Source organism: Nycticebus coucang, chromosome 18 (assembly GCF_027406575.1).
Source record: "Nycticebus coucang isolate mNycCou1 chromosome 18, mNycCou1.pri, whole genome shotgun sequence".
Taxonomy (NCBI): Eukaryota; Metazoa; Chordata; class Mammalia; order Primates; family Lorisidae; genus Nycticebus; species Nycticebus coucang.
In genome coordinates, this window is record NC_069797.1 from 38,004,731 (window position 1) to 38,026,349 (window position 21,619).

Here is a 21,619-nt window from a genome sequence, read left to right on the forward strand (position 1 = left end):
GGCCATATATTTCTGGCGAACTTTATTCTTTTTTGCTGTGATAATGTGATATTGCATAACACATTAAATTAATGATAGAAATTAGTCTTTGGAAGAATGAATGTTATAAAAGTTTTCTACTTGGAAAGTTGCCTTTTGAGATAACTTGACAGAGTTATTTATATATTGTTCAGTATAAAGGTAAATTTCACTTTTTGACCATAGCACAATATGTATAAATATCTATGTAAAAAATGTACTTAGTTAAGTACTTTAAAGTTTACAATGTTCCATTTTTTCTGATTTAATGTTTCCTTTTCCTAAAAATATTAAGGCTGAGAAAAAGGCACACCAAATTTTGCTGGAATGGGGGAAGTTATAGTTATAAGCTGGAGCTGGCTTAGGCCAGTTCCCAAGGACAAATGTTAATTTTTGAGGGATGTTGTGAACTTATTCATATCACATAGTTAGCTTGAAATTGACTATGAGGCCTGGCATAGTGGCTCACTCCTGTAATCCTAGCCTTCTGGGAGGCAGTGGAGGGTGGATCCCTTGAGCTCACCAGTTTGAGACCAGTCTGAGCAAGAGCGAGACCCTGTCTCCACTAAAAATAAGAAAAAACTAGCCATGCATAGTGGTGGGTGCCTGTTGTCCCAGCTACTTGAGAGGCTGAGGCAAGAGGATAGCTTAAGCCCAAGAGTTTGAGGCTGCCGTGTGCTGTGATGCCACAGCACTCTACCCAGGGCAACAGAGTGAGTCCCTGTCTCAAAAAGAAAAAGAAATTGACTGTGGTGAGAATAATTGTCTACTTCACATTACTTTTTGTTAAATTTAAAGAACCGCAGATTCTTTTTCTTTAAACTTAATTTTTATTAAATCTTAACTGTATATATGTACGGGGTATAATGTGATGATTTGATTTACAATGTAGAATGCTTAAATCAAACTAATTAACATAATCATCACCTTGCTTACTTATTTTTGTGGTAAGACATTTATAATATACTCAGTTGTTTGAAATATACCCTTGCATTGTGCACATTAGGTGAGATCCCACCAAACACCCTCCCTCCACTCCCCACTTTCTTTCTGAACTATCTTATCATTTGTATTGTATTTTATCATTCATATGAATTTTATCATTCATATGAATGTGTAGGTGTCTATATATTGGTTTCATAATAGTGTTGAGTACATTGGATACTTGTCCCCCCCATTCTTGAGGTATGTTACTAAGAAGAATATGTTCCAGCTCCATCCAGGTAAACATAAAAGATGTAAAGTCTCCCTCTTTTTTATGCCTGCATAGTATTCCATGGTGTACATATACCACAATTTGTTTATCCATTCATGTGTTGATGGGCATTTAGGCTGCTTCCAAGACTTGGCTATTGTGTATTGAGCTGCAATAAACATTTTGGTACAATTGTCTTTGTTGTAAAATGATTTTTGTTCATCTGGGTAGATATCTAGTAATGATATTGCAGGATCTAACAGTTGGTCAACTTTTAGTACCTTGAGAAGTCCCCATACTTCTTTCCAAAAAGACTGTATTAGTTTGCAGTCCCACCAGCAATGTAGAATTAAAAGAACCACAGATTCTTGAACTCTTCATGAAAAGATATAAAGTGCAATTGTGTTTTATTGCATTTTCAAGGGTGAACAAAGAAGGAAGTATCAACAATCCTCTCTCCCTTAATGAAAGAAACTTACTTGTAAGTTTGTAAACATGGGATTTCAATACAAATACCAATAGAAAGGTAATGTGTATTAATTATGAAAGCTATAACCCAATTATAGCCCAAGAATATAGGGAAAGGGGAGAGAGAAGGGAGGGGAGGGGGGAGGATGGGTGGAGGGAGGGTAATTCGTGGGACCACACCTAAGGTGCATCTTACAAGGGTGCATGTGAAATTTACTAAGTGTAGAATATAAAGGTCTTAACACAGTAACCAAGAAAATGCCATGAAGGCTACGTTAACCAGTTTGATGAAAATATTTCAAATTGTATATAAAACCAGCACATTGTACCCCATGACTGCATTAATGTACATAGCTATGATTTGATAAAAAAGAAAATAAAATAAAGTGTATTAATACAATCAGTCAGAATTTTTATCCCTTTCCCACATTATAGCAGCAATTCTGAGGCTAATTCTCTTAACAGTTCCCTGCTGTTAAAAATAATACTCTTGTGATGCAGAATAATCATTCTTTTTTGGATACTGCAGGAACAAAGGGAATATTCTGTCTTTATCACTTCTTAGACTGAGGTCTTCTAATTGAGTTAGAAAGACTGAGAATATACAAATGTTTGTTTGCCCTGGAAGCCAGACAGAGCAGAAAATTGTTGAAAATGGCTGGCTCAGCTGTTGTGGGGTTGATCCCAAACACAATATTTCTTTCCAGGCCTGAAAATCGACGGACACTGTCAAACATGTCCTCTGTGAAAACAGATACATTGTTAATCTGAGAAAATTTTCTCTTCTTCATTTCTTTCAAGAACTTATCTTTGAATTCATCCGCTTCACTTGCTGTGCTGCAAAGAATAGCAATATCCTTGGGAGAATAACCATTCTTGAAGAGAAACTGGCATTTATTTGCTACATCGATCACCATCTTTTCCAAGTCCAAGTAGTCAATTTTCTGTACACTACCTTCCACACCTGAAGACCATTCAGCTTCATGGAGCATGACCAGATACTCAGGAGGAAGGTTAGGTGGAGGATCTTCTCTGATCTTCTGCATTATTTCTTGTAGGTATTTGGCTATTTGATCCGCATTGCGGACCACTCTGGTGAGCTCCTCTCTTGGATACTGCTCTGAGAGAGAGGGGAGGCCACTGCGAGTCAAGTGGCTGGTCTGGAAGTAGTCTAGAAAGACCCAGAGGATTCCTGGGCAAGCTTTTGTTCTCTGAGTGATGGTTTTTGCCTTCCCATACCAGTCCCCATCTTCTTTGCGGAAATTCTGAGCTTCATCAATGACGATGTGTTGAATATGTTTAAAGTTAAAGCTTCTTTTCATGAAACTTTTCCGGGTCACTGCCTCGCAGATGTTCATCTTACTGCAAAAATTAAAATGACACACTGAGTTTTTCTCTAAAAAGGGGAAGGGAGTGACTTTATTGTGTTTCCCTGAACACAAGTCTGCTGCCACAGACTTATCACCTAATTCTCCTGGGAACAAGGTGATACAGCAAAGAAATTAAACCCAGATTAAATAACACTTAGAAATATAAGGTCCACAGCTTACCTGATAGAGTCCCTCAGAGGCTGGTTTTCACAAATGTAGAGAATTTCATGTGGCTGACAGAGAAACACATTTCTGATTTTCTCCATGATCTTCGTGGCCATGATTGTCTTCCCTGAGCCAGGCAAGCCATGGACAAACAATTCTCTGTTCTTGCGCAGGTTTTTGGAAAATAGCTCATACTGTTGGGCTGTAAGCAGATTTAAAACCTCACAGCCAAGCTGGTCACTCAGGAGGGACCTGAAGCTGAGGAGGACGATCACCAGGGCTTGCAGCAAGGCTTCGGCTTGCTGGGTGTCCACAAGGGTGTAGGACCTGGGATAACGTATCAGAGAGACTGCACCTTCCAAGCTCTCTGTGTTGCTCTCAGCACTCAGGTGGAGGACCTTGGCCATGACGTACAGATTCCCAGTGTAGCCCCCAATGTTCACCAGCTTCTGCTTCAAAGTAAAGGCTGTGAAGGTGCAGTCGCCCTGCCCCCCTGCCTCCTGCTCCCTGAGAATGGTGTAGAGAATGGGGGGGCTGTTCTGTGCTATCAGCAGAGCATCACAAATGACTTCTCGCTTCTCTTCCAAGTTCAGATCCACAGCCCAGCTTCTGGAGAAGATCAAAATTCCCTGGGAGAAAGGACGCATTTGCCCGTGTATTAACTCCTCCAGTCCTTCATGCTCTGAGACCAGCTCCTTCCAGAGAGATTCGGGAGTGTATCTCAAATGATCTGATGGCACTGGGTGTGAAAAAATAGAAAAGATTTGAAAACACGTTTTTATTATTTTGTATGAATCACACGTTACATTTAAAGGGGAGAGTAAACCTCCAAATAATTGTACAATTTAGGAGAAGTTCCTTCTGGTGCCTCTCTTTAGCCCACACCCTGTAAGTCTGGTGAACTGAATCACGTTGCCCTTTTATGTACCTCTTGGAGAGAAGAGGGTGTCAACTCCAACGGCGTTAATTGCGCCTGAGAAAGTGAACACTATGTACGCCTTCAATCACTCTAGTACCTGTGTCTCACATTTATTGGGGAATGTCATTAATAAAAAACCTTTCTGATAAGCCAATTACTACAAAGGTCATGTAATTAGGAAAACTATTTGGTTGGCTTCTTTGCCTTTTCTGGTTGAGACAATGGGGGGCCATTCGTCACCTATGGTGAACACATCATGCTCTGTAGGCCTGCCCCTTGCTCTTACCCTGTAAACCAATCTTTCTTTCTCAAGATACTTTGTTTCATGTTTGAAAAAAAAAAAAAAGAAAAAAAGAAAGAAAACTAGTTGAAAATGGGCCTAAGGCCCTATGCAGTAATGAAGGCCTTGATTAATATTTATACAGTATGGCATTTGTATATAATGTTCTACTCTTAGATCTCACATTTTATATGTTCAATGTGTGAAACTAAACCAGCCACTTTACTCCTCTAGAAATCTACATTTCCTTTTCTAAGTAGGAACTCCTAGACAAAGCCTTGCTAATAAAATATTTAGGCAGTGAGGAGATGGATTACCAAACATGGTTCATTGTATTGAATTCTTATTTTGTGCTACATCTGGGACATTGGAGACTCATCTCCTCTAGCCTCCTTAAGAGAAATTACTTCTTGTTTCTCTGTATTTTTAAATTCTACCAGGCAACATAATTCCTGAATCTCTGAAAAGCTGACCAGAAGTGGTCAATTATTCTACAGTGCCCCCTCCCTTGCCTGCACTTGTAGTAGATGAGTGATTTCCAGCCCAGTAGAGCATCGGAATAATTTGAGAAGCTTGCTCAAATGTGCATGCCCAGGCCTCATCCCTGAAAACTACGTGTTTATAAGTTCTTGGTGGGGACCTGGACATCTGCACGTTTAACTACTTCCTGCAGTATTTCTGATAATCAGCCATATTTGCAACCACTAAGCTAAGGGTACCTGAAACTCTAAGGCAGTGGTTCTCAACCTTCCTAATGTGGCAATGTATTTTCATTGTTAAAAAGGGGTCACGACTCACAGGTTGAGAACGCTGCTCTAAGGGTACCCAAAACTCATCTGCAAGAGGCTTGTGGCATTATCATTTTCCAACTTGGATTTGCAGAGCATAATCTTTCACAGATTTGTTTTTAACCAAATATATTAAGTCATCTCCCTTTCTCCTAACATAAAAACTGGCAGTGAGTACCTGGAAACAAACGTTGTTGGAGATCTGCTTTATGTTCTAGACCTTTCTTAGAATACACTGGTCTGCAAAGTGGAGGTCCGTGGGACAGACTCAGCTGAGATTCAAAAGCCTCGGCCAACTCTGAAATTAACTCTGAAAGAAAGAACATTTTTCCCTGTTTGATTCCACCCCAAATTCATAACTGGAATAGGCCATAAGGCTGTCACTGAGCACAGCAGAATTCAGGCCATGCAGTCAGACACTTCACCCTTCCTTGACTCTGCCAAGATTCCCAAAGCCCCCCCCATTATACAGACCTTCTTTTGCATTTTGAATGGTGTTTCCCTATTCAGTATAATGCTTCCTCCTCCATATTTAAAAAGCTCTTTTCTTGAGTTGTAGTGAAATTTAAAAGTCTTTTTTTAAATTTGCATCATTGTGTGTTTTAAATTCACACAGGCAACTGCACTCACCCCAACCCAAACAAACACACCCAACGCTGGCTTTTGTCTCCCAGAGTTGATCTATGCTAAACTGAGGCACAAGGTCATTGTTAGTATGAGGCTGTAGAAAATTCCAACAGAGGATTTTAATAAAGGAATCCATTTCCAAATTTTCCCTTCACTTCCTTTGTAGGAAATCACCATTCACAAAATATCTGATTTTGGCCTTTTCTCAGCCACCAAAATTTTCCTTTATATGAAAAGCATGGAGGTTTAGAGAAAGTAAATTTCACTAGGTGTGAGGAGCTGAAAGTTACAGAGAATGAAGAAGAACATGGCAATAGTGAAGAGGCAGAGAGGATGGGAAGGGAGGATCTTGTTCCTTCTTACCTGGGTCTGTATCTGTCATCATGTTGACCCATTCCTTGGCTGTCAGGCTGCAGATTTTCTTGTCATTCACTATCCACGATTTGGGATCTTCTGAGAACACCGCACAGCAGAATGGCTCCACTTTAATCACACAGAGATAACCATACAACTCTTCTCCCTTAAACACATCTATCATTTTGGTGCTGTACTCCACCCTTGGCTGGGAAGAGCAGAAGTGGACAAGGGGCAACTTGGAAATTGCTCCTGCTATTATACTTTCCAGAGTCTTAAGGTCAACGTTTTCTTTTGCACATCCCAGGACTTTCTTACTCTCATCATCCACTCCAATAAAAAGATAGCCTCCTTCGGTGTTTGAAAATGCTGAGACGTACTGTGGAATTAAATTTTTTATATATTTTGTGATGTTTTTTGTACTAAACTGTTTAAACTCTATGTATTGAGACTCGGGAAATGGCAAAATTTCACCATATGTAAGCCTGTTCATTTGGAAAACTTTGTAAGCGGGATTTGATTCAGAGGTATTCTGGTGATCAATTCTGGGAATTTTACTAGGTGGATATTCTTCATTGTTCAGACTGGATTCTGCATTCTTTTTCTTGGTCTTCAGGAAGCCGAATGCCTTTTTTGAATCCATGGCAAGCACACAGGTGCCAGATCTATAGTATAGGGAAGAACTCAGACTGCAAATGCAGGACTTGACAGAACTGTCTTCAAGGAAAGAGTCGCTGCTCCAACACTTAACAAAAATGTAGAAACTCCTCCCTTGTTGGTTGGACTCAAAGAAAGCCTGAAAATTTGAAGACTGAATAAGCTCTCTTAAAGACCGTTCTAAATCTTGTCCCATCTCCACAGGATGCTCATCTTTGTTTTTCATTTCCATCCGAATCACTCCTCCTCCTGAGTTTAATAGAGCACACGCAGCCTGTACAACTCTTGCCTTCTCTTGTTCTCTCTGTGTTTTCTGCAGCTCATTCCTATTTCGTTCTCCAAGAGTCACTTCACCCACATCGATGACCAAGTCTGAGCATGATGGTTCCACCACCAGGGAGCAGTGATTTTTTTGCATGGTGATCCTACAGAAGAAACTGTTAGAGCACACATTTCATTTTGACTAAGAAATTAATTGTTCCATGCATGCAAGTCACTCATTAAAAAACATTTAATCTATGTCAAATACGTGCTGGGAGAAAGTAATATAACAGTGAGCAAGACAGGAATAGTTTCTTCGCTTTCGGAGCTGACTGGTAGGAAAGGGGGCTAATGAAATTAGCATTCACCATCATGTGTGATGTGGGTTATAAGAGGGAAAAAACATTAAAGGGATATCTGAACTAATCCACAGATGATAGTTCAGTAAGACTTTCCAAAAGGAGTAACATTTAAAGCCAAGACCTGTAGGATGCTTTGGAATTGGCCAGGAAGTCATGGGAGCAGTGGGGTCATCCAAGTGCATGACAATATGAAAAATCTCAGTTTAGGACAAATTTCCAATGAATATCAACATCAGAGATGAGTAAAAGGAGAAAACATACAAAAGGAGACTGTGGAGTGGGCTGAGTGTAAACAACCAAAGAAGAAGGAGAAAAACAAGGAACTATGGCATTAAGGAAGCCCAAACAAGTTCACCTGCTGAGGTTTTAAGGTATCTAGCACTGCTGACAGGTGCACTAGGTGATGACCAGAAAGTCTTATTAGGTTTAATAAAATTGAGGTTATTGGTGAGTTTGAAAAATGCTTTTCAGACAACTGGGAAGTAGGCATCAGGGGGCATTGTACCAGGGGCTGAGGTCACTAGAGTCAATGAGGACAATTTGAATTCCAATGTCAATGAATAGCATTCTGTTATTGGCCTAGATATTCCATCTTTATAACTCTGCTTTCTTTTCTTTCCTTTTTTTTTAGACAGAGTCTCACTATATCGCCCTTGGTAGAACAATGGCGTCACGGCTCACAGCAACCTCAAACTCTTGGGGTCAAGTGATCCTCTTGCCTCAGCCTCCCAAGTAGTTGGGACTACAGGCACCTGCTACAACACCCAGCTACTTTTAGAGATGAGGTCTAGCTCTGGCTCAGGCTAGTCTCAAATTCGTGAGCTCAAGTGATCCATCCACCTCAGCTGCCCAGAGTACTAGGATTACAGGCAAGGAAACTATATTGTCATCATTTTGCAATGGGTTGGAGAATGAATGGAAGATATGAAAATAGCATTACCAAATCTGTACAACTTGTTCATCTGTCAAGCCATGAAAGAGGAGACATTCAGTGATATGTAGTTGGAGGAGAACTATTGAAGTGTAAGAATTTTTTTAAGTTTGGAGTGTCTAGAAAATACTTAACATCAATGAGAACGATCCAGCAGGGAAGTGAAAATTTTAAGATGTAGAAGGAAGATGAGATGATTGAAATAGTGAAGGCCCTGAAAAGAGAGGTAGGGAAGGAACAGGATCCAGAAGGTCAGGAGGAGGAGAAAAGCAAATAACTGGCATGGGAGAAAATAGGTTTATTGGTTTTAGGAAGTTGAGAGAGGGCCCTTCTAATACCTTCTCTTTTTCCTTTGACGTAGGAAATAAAGTCATCCCAAGACAGAGGAAATGGGTGCAAAGGCAGAAGGATAAAACATTTTAATAGAGCAGTGAAAGTCTGAAACAGACATTGTAAAGAACAAGATAATTTTTTCTCTGTTTCTTTACAATTTCAGATTAATATGAGGGTACAAACCACTAGTTTACACATGTAAAGTTAAAGTCCAAGTTGTAGCTGTGTCCTTCACCCAGGCAGGGTGTATGACATATATCTATGCATTATACCCATTGGGTGGGAACCTACTGAACCCCTTCTCCTCTTCTTGAGTTTAATTGAGTTTTTTTCTCATATGGGTCTTGATCGTTAATCTCCTAGTTTCAAATTGGCATTGAGTATATGTAATGGTTGTTTTTTCCAATCTTGTGATACTTTATTTAGGAGAATGTTCTCCAAATCGAACCACATTGTTACAAAGGATGCAAAGTTTCCATCTTTTATGACTAAATAGTATTCCATGGCATACCTATACCATAGTTTAGTAATCCATTCATGTGTTGATGGGCATGTGGGTTTCCACAAGAACAAGATAGATTTTTGATGTGAGAAACAGAAGACTTACATACAAGGAGAAATTAATACAGTAGATAAAATGTGTAAACCTTACCTTCATGTATAAACATAGATGAATTTACAAAGCATGACGATGAGCAAAAAATCCAAATGTGGAGTGATGTTACCAAGATGACAGAACAGAAGGTAACCTGCCCATGACAGCAAGAATTCCATACCCACCCACAGTTAAAAATCTCTCTCTGGGAGACTGAGGATTCAGGTTAAGAGTTTGTGAAGCCCCAGTGGAGCCCAAGACTTAGGAAGGTCATTTCAAGAATGATGACCAATCCCCAGTTGGCTGATCTGCCCTGCAAAGCTTACTTCTGGGTTCAAGCCTAAAAAATGACCCAGTCTCTCAAGGGGCATTGCTATAGCACAATTTGGTCTTGAGCCTATAACCAAAACCATCTGCTAAGGGGTCTGGTTGGAATCAACTCTAGTGCCTTGGCAGACAAGCTCATGCCCACTGATGGTGGCCATGGCAGTGAACGTAAAAGTTGTCCTGTGGCAGTGCTCCAGCCTTCCTCAGTTGAGGTTCCAGTTCAGAGCTACTCCCACAAGAATGCAGAGGGAGACTCACCCATATCTTTCAGCCCACAAGTCTGAGCCCTTTGATGGGCTCATCAATGCACATCCCACAGCAGATTCTGAGGGGATCCGGTCTCAGCTCTGGAACTACTCCACATGTGCAGGGACGTGCAAGGTGATGCATGCCTGTCTGAGTGAATTAGATGGGTCCAGCAGCCTCCTTTCCAGCATTTTCACATCCTGAAGGAGTCCAACTATGGATTGAACTATGGCACAAAATTAACTCTAGCCCCTCTTGCTGCAGTTGGGGACCCATCCTGCCTGTGTGGAGATCTGCTGGGAGGCATGCCTATCTTGGCCATCAGGACAGTCTTCTAGATGCAGATCCTTGGCCAACCTTCCAACACAGCCCTAGAACCCTCCTTGGATCTTTCCTGGTCCATCTGGAACAGAAAGCCACATCAACCTCAGAGTCTTCCTGAGGCTCATGCAACCCCAGGCTTAGAATGTCCTCTAGTGCTGACATGGCTTCAGGACTACTAGGCTCCAGACACATAACAGTTGGCTTAGAATCCTTCTCTGAAGCAGAACAAGCACAAACAAAACCAGACTGAAAAGACAAAAATAAAAATGTAATCCCTCAATGCACAGACTGGTACCAATACATTTTCTCAGCACTTCAGGAACTTCAGAAAATTAGGAAGTATCAGGAACTTCAGAAAATTAGGACCTCACCAAACAGACAAAATAAGACACCAGAGACCAACCCTAAAGCTATAAATATGTGTGATTTCTAAGACAGTTCAAAATAGCTGTTAAAAAACAAGAAACGAACTTCAATAGAAACAGAAAATCAACTCAAGAATTATCAGAGAAATTTAACACAAGTTGAAATAATGTTTAAAAATTAAACAAATTCTTGAGGTGAAAAATATGACGAATGAAAAATGCAACAGAGAGCATTAACAGCAGATATGATTAGACAGAAGAAAGAATGCGTGAACTTGAATACAGACTATTCAAAAACACACAGTAAGAGGAGAAAACAGAAAAAAGAATGTAAAGAAATGAGCAAGATTATGGGCACTATGACTCAAAATTAAAAGATAAAATATTTGGGTTATCAGAATTAAAGAAGGAACTAAGAAAGACAAAGGGGTAGAAAGCTTATTCATAGAAATAATATTAGGAAACTTTCCAAACCTGGAGAAAAATATAAATACACATGTACAGGAAGGTCAAAGTTCACCAATCAGATTCAACCCAAAGAAGAATACCCCAAGACATACTATAAGCAAACTCACAAAGGTAAAAGACAAAGAGAGGGTCCTGCAGGTAGTGATAAAAAAAGAAGCCAAAAACACATTAGGGAGATCCAATATGCCTGGCAGTAGACTTCTCAGCAGAAGTTGAAGGAAGGAAAAGAGTTGCCAACCCCAAACTCTGTACCCATTAAAGTTATCCTTCAAAAACTGGAAAGAAAAAGACTTTCTTTCTTGGACAACTAAGGTTGAGGTGGTTTATTGCTACCAAAAGAGATCTTCAACCCAAATCAAAAGGACACTAATGTGTTTGTTTTACTAATATTGTAATTCTGGTGTTTAAATCACTTACATCTTTTGTAAGAAGACTAAAAAACAAAACTATTAAAGATGATTATAACTACACAAGTTAAGAGATAGGTAATATAAAAATGTAAATAATGACATCAAAAATTCAAAATGTGGGAGGAAAAATAAAAAATATTTAAAAAAGTGAGAAGGGAGTTAATGTGCAGAGTTTTATTTGTTAATTTATTTCTTTTTCTTTTTGTGCTTAAACTTAAGTTGGTATCAGTTTTAAACACTTGTTATAACTACAGGATATTTTTTGTACTTCTTACAGTAACTATAAACCAAAAATATATACTAGATATAATAAAAATTTAAAAGTAAGGAATTAAAACATACTACCAGAGAAAAACACTAAACCACAAAGTAAGACAGCAAGAAAGGAAGATAGGAGTTATACAACAACTAGAAAACAAGCAAGAAAATGGCAACAGTAAGTCTTTCCCTGCTAATAACATTGACTGTAAATGAACCAAGTTCTCCAATTAAAAGACAAAGAGGGGTGCCTCCTGTGGCTCAAGGAGTAGGGCGCCGGCCCCATATACCTGGGGTGGCAGGTTTGAACCTGGCCCTGGCCAAAAAATAAAAAATGCAAAGAAAAAAAGAAGTTCTAGCCAAATTTTGTTCCGCGCCTGTAGCTCAGCAGCTACAGCACCAGCCACATACACCGGAGTTGGCAGTTTTGAATCCAGCCTGGGCCTGCCAAACAACAATGATAACTACAAAAAAAAATAGTTGGGTGTTGTGGCAGGCACCTGTAGTCCCAGCTACTTGGGAGGCTGAGGCAAGAGAATGGCTTAAGCCCAAGAGTTCGAGGTTGCTGTGAGGTGTGACACCATAGCAACCATAGCACTCTACCCAGGGTGACAGCTTGAGACTCTGTCTCAAAAAAAAAAAAAAAGGAAAAGGATAAAAGACATAGAATGGCTGAATGGATTAAAACACTAGACCTGACTATATTCTGCCTGCAAGAAACTCATTTATAAGGACACAGATAGACTGAAAGTGAAGGGATGGAAGAGATTTTCCCTTGAAAAGGAAACCAAAAAAAGAACAGGAACAAAGTCTAGTATTTGATAGTACAATAGGGAAATTATAGTTAGCAATTTATTGTGTATTTCAAAATAGCTAGAAGAGACGAATTGCAATGGATATCCAAATTATCCATATTTCATTATTACACACGGTATACGTGTATTAAACATCACATGCGCCCCCAAAATATGTACAACTATATCAACAAAAAATGCAAAAAAGCAAATTTGTGGAAGTTATATACAATAGCAATAGATAAAAATTTAAAGAAAAAACTATAGTGCTGCAGTTAGGGACCTATCCTGTTTAAATCTGATACCAACTTAACTTTAAGCACAATGTTATTGTTAAAAAACTATAGTATAATAAATATTATTTATGAATATATATGTGTAGTAAAAGGATAAAAACATAGTGAATAAGGATGCACTCTGGTTTCCTAACAGAGGTTACAAATAAGGTTAGAAAGGAATGAGACTGGAGAATTAAGAAGTTTTTATATGACAATTAATGACACGATGGGGGTGGGAGAAGGGGAGAGCGGAGAGAGAAAGAAGGGGGAGGGGTGGGGAAAGGAAAAGCAGAGAGAGGGAAAGAGAGAGGGAGGTGGGGTCTTGGTGTACGCCACACCTTTTGGGGGCAAGACTAGATTGTAAGAGGGACTTTACCTAACAAATGCAATCAGTAACCTGGTTTCTTGTACCCTCAATGAATCCTCAACAATAAAAAAAAAAAAAAAGAAGTTTTTATATATGTAATACTAAAATTTTGGTGTGGAAAAAAAAAAAAAAACCTGTGCCAAATATGGCAAAATCCTGTTAAATGTCAGGGGTAGGTGAGACATGCATTTTTCTTTTTTTTTTTTTTTTACTTTAAACCAAATTTTATTTTATTTAAAAACAGGTACAAAGTAGAAGTATAGGGCACACCTCCTGGGTGAAGGACCCAACTGCAACTTGGACTTCACCTTACAAGTGCAAACAATGTAACCTAATCATATGTACCATCATATCAATTCAAAATTTTATTATTATTTTTTCTTGGCAACTTTATTTTTTTTATTTTTTTATTTATTTTTATTTTTTTTTATTGTTGGGGATTCATTGAGGGTACAATAAGCCAGGTTACACTGATTGCACTTGTTAGGCAATGTCCCTCTTGCAATCATGTCTTGCCCCCATAAAGTGTGACACACACCAAAGCCCCACACCCCTCCCTCCGCATTTTTCTTATTATATTCTTTTTACATTTCTGGAATTTTGAATTATTACAGATTTTTTTTTTTTTAGTTTTGTAAAAAATAAATGTTTATTTCAAATACGAAAAGTAATGTTAACATTATCCAAATTGCGTCTTCACTTTTACAAGTATAAAACAAGAGTTCTGAAAAACTGTTTACAATTAGGTATAAAATATTTAAGAATATAATTTGATATTTACAGTGGGCATTTTTGAAAAATAAGTTTTCTAATATAGCTTTGAAACAAAAGTACATTTACAGTCCCAGTTAAATAAACAAGTCCCTCACTAAGGAACAATCCTCCCTCAAGATAGATAGATAGCATTTCAAAATTAAGTCAGTGTTAAGTATTCCTCTTAAAATAATGATAAACGTGACTCAATAATGTGTAAGTTCAAATACCTTGTGCTCCCTGACAAATACGATCTACTTCTTATGTCTGCCGACCCAGAGTTCTCAAACCATTTTAATTAAGCAATTTCAGTGAAATACATAACCTAAGTGGGAACCAAACTCTCCAACTGAGAAATCTCTATTATGGCAATTCTGAGTATTTCCAAGAAAATATTCCGAACAGAGAATGACAAATTTCTCAGCAGCAATTACGGAATCACACTTTGTAATTACTTGACAGGACTGCTCCCCAGACTTCTGCTTCTCGTCTCCAGATGCATCTGTATTAGATTTGAAGCAAGGCTTTTGAATCCTTTACTGGGTTTTGTAGCATCTCAAATCCATCTGCACTGAAGCTTCTCTTGGACAGTCTTAAATTAACATCCTTATCTATTTCTTGAGCGTCCTCCTGCATCCTTTTCTTCACAGTTGCACGTTTTAACCAGTCTTCTTTTGTACTTTTTATTCCTGAAACTTGACTAGTATGTGGGTGACTAACCGTGCATTAGTTGACTTGCAGATACGATGCTGTCTTCTCTCTTCTCCGGCACACACTGCAGCCTGGATCCAACAGTCCAGTTATTCTTGCCAGGTGGTCAGCAAGCAGACCGTTAAAAATGATTTTACTCTGTAATTACTGTATGTGTTCCCACTTCTCTCGAAACATGTCTCTCTCCACACAGACGGTTCAGTTCCTTGGACCGGCGGGGAGCAGAAGACAAGCCAGGCCAGCGGGGAGAACACCGGAACTGAATTCTTTAAAGCATCATGTGAGTAACCTTGGAAGCAGATTTTCCCCCAGTGAAACCTAGAGATGCTGGCAGACCCAGATGACACCTCAAATGCATCCTTGTGAAAGACCCTAAAAACCCAGCTATGTGATACACAGATTTCTAACCCATAGAAACTATGAAATAATATTTTATATATATAATATTATATATTTTATATATATATTTAGAGACAGAGTCTCACTTTATTGCCCTCAGTAGAGTGCAATGGCGTCACAGCTCACAGCAACCTCTAACTCCTGGGCTTAGGGGATTCTCTTGCCTCAGCCTCCCGAGTAGCTGGGACTACCGGCGCCTGCCAGAACACCAAGCTAATTTTTTGTTGCATTTTGGTCGGAGTTGGGTTAGAACCCACCTACCCACTAAGCCACAGGCACTGCCCAATAATATTGTTTTTAAGCCACTGTGTTTTGAGTTAATTTGGTGTTACACAGCCTTTGATAATACATCTTCTGATCTCAAACTTCTCCATCCCCAACACACACACATCCTTCCTCTCCCTATCCTGACTTTTAATCCATGACCTAGCCACCTATTTCATAGAGAAAATAAAGGTCTCCAGTTTGATAGGAATTTCCTCAATTTCTTGAAAGCAAAACTACTATACTTCTATGAACATCTGCTCCATTAAGCCCTCTCTTGTACAATTAGCCCCCTTTTATCTTGTGTTTCTATCATCTCCTTTTCTGGCTCCTTCTCTATCAGAATTTAAATTACCTAATTCTCTCCCATCCAAAACACACACTTAAAATGGACTTGACCCCCATCATCTTCTACAGGTACGCCTTTCTCTCCTCCCTCATTTTAAAATGAGAGTTCTGCAATTGCCATTTCAATTTCTTTACCCAATTACTCCTCAACCTATTTGAATATAGATATCTTATCTCCCCTGTATAGTCCTAAGAACTTCATTAAATCTGTTTTTGCTAAGGTCTTCTACCAAAGACAACCGTGATGCTAAATATACCAAATCATTCACAATTTTTGTTTAGCATGATCACTTGGCAGCCATCTGGCACTGGTGACCACACCATCTCTTTTGAAACACTCTTTTCTCACGGACTACTTGATGTCACAGTCTTCTGGTTTTCCATCTTTTTCCAGCTGCAATACTTGGTCCTTTCAGGCTTTATTTTTTCTTTAACTCAATCCATAAACGCTGATTCTTCTAAGACAGCCATTCTCAACCTTGTTCAGTGACAGACTCCGTCCTAGTCCCTTGAACGGTGTGCCTAGCATAACGTTGACTCTCAATCCGCTTCTATCGAAATGTTTACATCCACGCTTGCATACAGCTACTCTAAATCCCCATTCTCAAGGTCTTTGAGAAAAAAATAAATCTTAACTACTTAATTATCCTCAAAACGCCTTTCCCTGGAAGAATGAAGGAATGAACCAGTCACGTGCAGCTGATTACAGGTCACTGGCCTCTTTAAAGGAGGGGGCAGTAGTAAGGACATCTCGTGTAAATAATTCCGAGCAGATGCAGGCGCTGGGCAGGGCAAACACACGCCGAAGGCCAGGAGCCGCGAGGGCGGGCTCGGGGCAGGAAGATCCCGGCGGCCCGAACGTGCTCGTGCCCGAGCGGCTGCTGCGGCGTCCGCCCAACGCGCGTGCGCCACCGGAGCCGAGCGGAAGGCGCGCCCTGCTCGCGCGGGGAAAATGGAGGCCAAGAAGCGGCTTAGGGGTAGAGGAAGGTGTGGGGAGAATTGTGCCCAGGGAGGAGACAGCACGGAAGAAGACTTGAGGAACAGAGAGGAAGAAAGGCCGACCTACGTCTTGGAAGCAAAGTGGGCGGAGTGGGGACTGGCTGGAGGAGCTGCGGAGTATCAGCAGGGTTAGTGACTTTATTCTCTGCGCAGGCCGGAAGCGCCCGCTCCTGAAGTCCAGCACCAGAGGGTGGGAGGTGGGAGGGCGGCGATTTAGGTTCCCAGCTCCGGGCAAAGCCAGGCTCTGTAGGAACCCAACCCCATCACGTCCGGATCTTCTCAGAGGGCGCGCGGCCTCGCTCTCAGCCAACCTATTACAGAATTTTTAAAAACAAACCTTCCCCAATTTAAAGGATCATGAGAAAAGGGTGGAATTTTATCATGTAAGTCATTGAAATCTGGATTATGAATTCTAAGCTACTAGGACAGATAGTGAGGGCAGCAGGGATCTAATGGAAGGAGACAAACTAAAAAGGTCAATGGATTTTAGGACTGAATAAGGGAAATGACAAAGTAAACTTTGAAATACAAAATTATGAATAGATGATCAAGATTAAGAGGTATCTTAAAAGGTTAATACAATGGTCAAATACATCATTATTTGGCATCAGTTGACAATTTACAAAACCCAGTAGGATTTAGAACAATCAATAAATTCAGAAGTTAATTTGAAGTCATTCGGGATACATACAAACCGTAGAAGTGGAGTATCACAGCTTAATTTTCCTTTCCTACAAAAATCCATTTTATCCTAAAGCCTTGAAATTGCAGTTCTTACTTGCCGGTAGATGCTAGTAACTCTGGACTGATAAGGTGGATATTGACATGTAACAGAAGGTGCAAGAATACCAAGCAGTAGGATATTTAGAAGAATTCTGTTACATAAAAACAAAAGCTGACACATTTACGATCTTACCTTTTGCATAATATATCCTTGCATAGAAATTTATACTTCTCACAATTTTCTTCTGCAGTCCAGGATCATTGAAATTGACCAAATTATTTGTAAAATATTGGAAATTGTCAAATTATTTGTAAAATATTCCTTTTGATGTATGAGGACTTCAAGTTAAATATTTTCTCTTTGCCCCCATACTTCAATTTTAAAGAAGTATATGCCAATAATTTTTTTAATGCAGTTTTTGGGCTGGGCTGCGTTTGAACCCACCACCTCCAGTATATGGGGCTGGCACCCTACTCCTTTGAGCCACAGGAGTTACCCAATGCCAGTAATTTTTCATTGGTAACTGTATTTAAAATGTCAACCACACCCACCTGTTTAGATTCTATTGCAGGTAGAAAAGACTCAGGGAATTTTATTTCTACCTCTTTCCTTAGATTTATTTATTTATTTATTTATTTTGAGATGTAGTCTCAAGCTGTCACCCTGGGTAGAGTGCTGTGGTATCAACAGCTCAAAGCAACCTCAAATTCTTGGGCTTAAGTGATTCTCTTGCCTTAGCCTCCCAAGTAGCTGGGACTACAGGCACCCACCACAACGCCCAGCTATTTTTGTTGTTGTTGTTCTAGGAGTTGTCATTGTTTTTAGCTGGCCCAGCCAGATTTGAACCCACCAGCCTCGGTGTATGTGGCTGGCACTGCCCCTTTCCTTAGATTTAAAGGAAAATTATGATCAATGCTACTTTCAGATTCTTTGTAAGATAGAGATATTTTCCATATATACTTCAAATCACAAATAAAATTGAACTAAGTCAATAAGAAACTGAGAATTAAAAAATAATCAGAACACTCACCAAAGAACTTTTAAAACAAAAGCCGCTGATTCTGTTGGATTTACAGGATAACTTTCTCAAACCTTTGAATGTAACCACAGTTCCCACCCACACAGTGAATTACCACTTCCTGCTGACTCCTTCCACCAAAATCAGTCCCGAAGGACCTGTATACCAAAACATATGTAGAGAGAGAGGCAGTAGAGGTCAGGGATGAAGATTCAGACTTCCTGGGTTCAAATCCTAGCTCTGCTATTTATGAGCTGTGTGGTTTGGAGCATTTACTTGACTTTTCTGTACTTTAGAAAAATAATGATAACAAGAAAACCCCCCTCACTGATGAAATTAAGTGAGGTACTATTTTTTTTTTTTTTTGTAGAGACAGAGTCTCACTTTATGGCCCTCAGTAGAGTACCATGGCCCCACACAGCTCACAGCAACCTCCAACTCCTGAGCCTAAGCGATTCTCCTGCCTCAGCCTCCCGAGCAGCTGGGACTACTGCACCCGCCACAACGCCCGGCTATTTTTTGGTTGCAGTTTGGCCCGGGCTGGGTTTGCATGACACAAAGTAAACTTATTGTACTAGAGTTTAATAGACTCGCATAGGAAAAAATGTCCCAGAACCCAGGAAATGGGGTTTGAGGGGTGGAGACCGGAGAGAATCCTATGAGGAGCCCCTGGGGGCAATGGAAGCTTGCTGGTAAGTAGCCAGCACAAATGCATGAGTTAGGAAAGTGGCCTTCTTGCCTCTTACTTCTCTGTGGAACTTGGTGGAAGCAGTTCAGGCCTCCCATGCAGGTGTATTGGAGGTAAAATCAGGACAGCACAAACTGCACCCCGCCCCCCAACCATGGGATAGAGCTCTGAGGAAAACTGGTGGGGAATCAGCTGCCCCAGGCAGAAATGAAACAGAAAGGGAAACAGGCTGTAACAGAAGTGATCTCAAGGTGTCGCCAGACTGAGGAGTCTGCCTCAGAGAAGCAGATGAGAGATCAACAGTTTCACTTGTATATACAGGAAAGCAAAGAGCTGTTCTGTTCTCCTGTTTTTTATTTTTTTTTAATTTCAGATTAAGATGAGGGCACTAGGGATTAGGTTACAATGTTTGCATTTGTTACATAAAGTCCCTGCTGTAGTTGTATTTACACCCGGGAGGTGTACCATATATCCTTACATTGTGCCTATTAGGTGGGAGCACACTGATCCCTCTTCCTCCTCCTCCTTCTCTCCTCTCCCTCCCCCCAACTTGAACTGAATTGAGTTTTTCTGTTGTGTGGGCGTGTATTAGTTCATCTACTGGCCTCATATTAGTATTGAGTACATTGGATACTTGCTTTTCCATTCCTGTGATACTTTACTAAGAAGAATGTGTTTCACCTCCATCCAGGTTAATACCAAAGATGTAAAGTCTCCATCTTTTTATGGTTGGATAGTTTTCCATGATATACATATACCACAGTTTGTTAATTTATTTATGGGTGGACAAGTCTCCTGGGTTTTGTTGTTGTTGTTACTTTTATACCCTCACAGTAAAAGTAAATATCAACAATGTTATTAATCATCATAATACACTTGAAAGAGATTCCTCCTCATAGGTTACAAAGTTACACACACATATATTATATCCCTATATATTAAAGTGGCTATATCTTCAAAACTTTTTTTTTTTTTTTTTGGGACAGAGCCTCAAGCTGTCCCCCTGGGTAGAGGGCCATGGCATCATAGCTCCTAGCAACCTCTAACTCCTGGGCTTAAGCGATTCTCTTGCCTCAGCCTCCCAAGTAGCTGGGACTACAGGCGCCCACCACAACACTCGGCTATTTTTTTTTTTTTCTGCAGTTTTTGGCTGGGGCTGGGCTTGAACCTGCTACCTCCAGTATATGGGGCTGGTGCCCTACTCCTTTGAGCCACAGGCGCCACCCTTAAAACATTTTTCCTCTAGAGTAAATTTATAGTTAGTCAACACTTCACTGGGCACACAGAGTGTCCTGAGTCCTTGCTGGTTATCATGGCCTCCAGTCTCCCAAATTACCTAAGACAGCAGGCCTTGGAAGTGAATCAACAATCTCCAGGTATGGGCATGCAGGCTCATTCCACCTCCCCAGAGCCTGTCCAGCAGCCCCTGTATGTAAAGGTTGCATAGGAAAACAGTGGCTGGCATCACTGGGAAACTAAAATCATAGAGCTCTTTGGCCTTCTCCAATAACACCCTGCATTTTACAGACCTTGTTGGAAGAAAGACTTTTTTTTTTCATTTCTTCCCTCTCTAAATTATAAGCTTCCCGGCAGGGTAATGGCAATCTTAATTCTGCGTTTAGCTCCTAGATCAAGAACAATAACTTACAGTGTTTGGTCAGTCACACAATCACCTGCAGAACCTGTTTCTTGGCGTTACATATTGCAAACACTCTGGACCGCGGGCCTTCACGGTCCTGGGATCTGTCCAGAAGGCAGACATGTGCGTTTCTCTCCTTCCTGCTGGCCTCCCAGGCTGGGCGCCCTGTTCCGCACCATCCCCAACCCCGCCCCACTCCCGGCAGCAACCAGCTGGCGGTAACCGGGCTCCTCCTGCTTCCCTGACAGAACAGGCGCATAGGCCAGGCCCATCCCCAATCCCTTCACGCACCCACACTCCCCGCCACCCAGTGCTCCACAGTCCGATCTTTAGGGAATTTCCTGAGTAACCTAGCTGGGCCTCCCAGGAAGAAGAGAAACGCACAGATGTCGCCCTGGGTCGCGATGGCTCTGGTCTCCTCCTCCTCCCGCCCGGCGTTTGGTAGGGTTGGACTGGCCTGGGGAGAAGCGGGAATTCTGTGGATCGGGGAAAAGGAGCTGAAACCCTCTCTTACCCTTTCAGGCTCCAGCAGGTCCAGGTCCTCTTCGCGTGTCCTTGGAAGCTCCAGGGTCCTGTCCTTACATCCCAGCGGTTAGCGCCACCCACGCGGGTGGACTGGCCAATAGGAGTGTCCGCTAAGCCCGGGAAACTTTGCCGCGCTGAATGACGCTTGAACCTTAGGATTGCTCTATGTGGGGGCGTGGGGGCAGTTCCTAGTTCTTTTCTGCTTTCCTCCTCGCTCATTCCCGCCCTTGTCCCATCTCCTCGCTCCTCCCTGTCATCTATCCATCCAAATTACAGTAAAACAAAGCATTCAGATAATTTCGGAGAGAGGGCTTCCCCAGGCGGTTGCTGCGGTCCTGCTCCTGCGCTCCCAGCGCAGCCGGGCCAGGTCCTTCCTCCCGCGCCCTCCTCT

General features: G+C 40.9%; 1 protein-coding gene across 4 annotated transcripts; it reads right to left on the reverse strand.

The window, feature by feature from the left end:
• Window positions 1-247: 247 nt before the first annotated feature.
• Window positions 248-21,336, reverse strand: LOC128570811 (schlafen family member 13-like). 4 transcript variants are annotated; one of them, XM_053570316.1, is made up of 5 exons: window positions 21,218-21,336; window positions 6,194-7,278; window positions 5,382-5,513; window positions 3,232-3,955; window positions 248-3,043 (listed from the first exon to the last, which is right to left on the reverse strand). In XM_053570316.1, the coding sequence occupies exons 2-5, from the start codon at window positions 7,257-7,259 to the stop codon at window positions 2,236-2,238; spliced, it is 2,730 nt and encodes a 909-aa protein (XP_053426291.1). In that variant the 5' UTR covers window positions 7,260-7,278; window positions 21,218-21,336; the 3' UTR covers window positions 248-2,235. The 4 variants fall into 4 exon arrangements, with proteins under 4 accessions (XP_053426291.1, XP_053426292.1, XP_053426293.1 ...); XM_053570317.1 differs by having other exon boundaries at window positions 6,194-7,266; window positions 21,218-21,272; XM_053570318.1 differs by lacking the exon at window positions 21,218-21,336 and adding an exon at window positions 16,698-17,161.
• Window positions 21,337-21,619: the final 283 nt, after the last annotated feature.

Excerpts from the sequence above, each read along its gene's own strand:
- LOC128570811 (XM_053570316.1), bottom strand. The coding sequence starts at position 7,259 with ATGCAAAAAAATCACTGCTCCCTGGTGGTGGAACCATCATGCTCAGAC. Across the intron at positions 5,514-6,193 it reads GATGACAGATACAGACCCAG|AGTTAATTTCAGAGTTGGCC; the intron begins GTAAGAAGGAAC and ends TCTTTCTTTCAG. Across the intron at positions 3,044-3,231 it reads CCTCTGAGGGACTCTATCAG|TAAGATGAACATCTGCGAGG; the intron begins GTAAGCTGTGGA and ends TAATTTTTGCAG.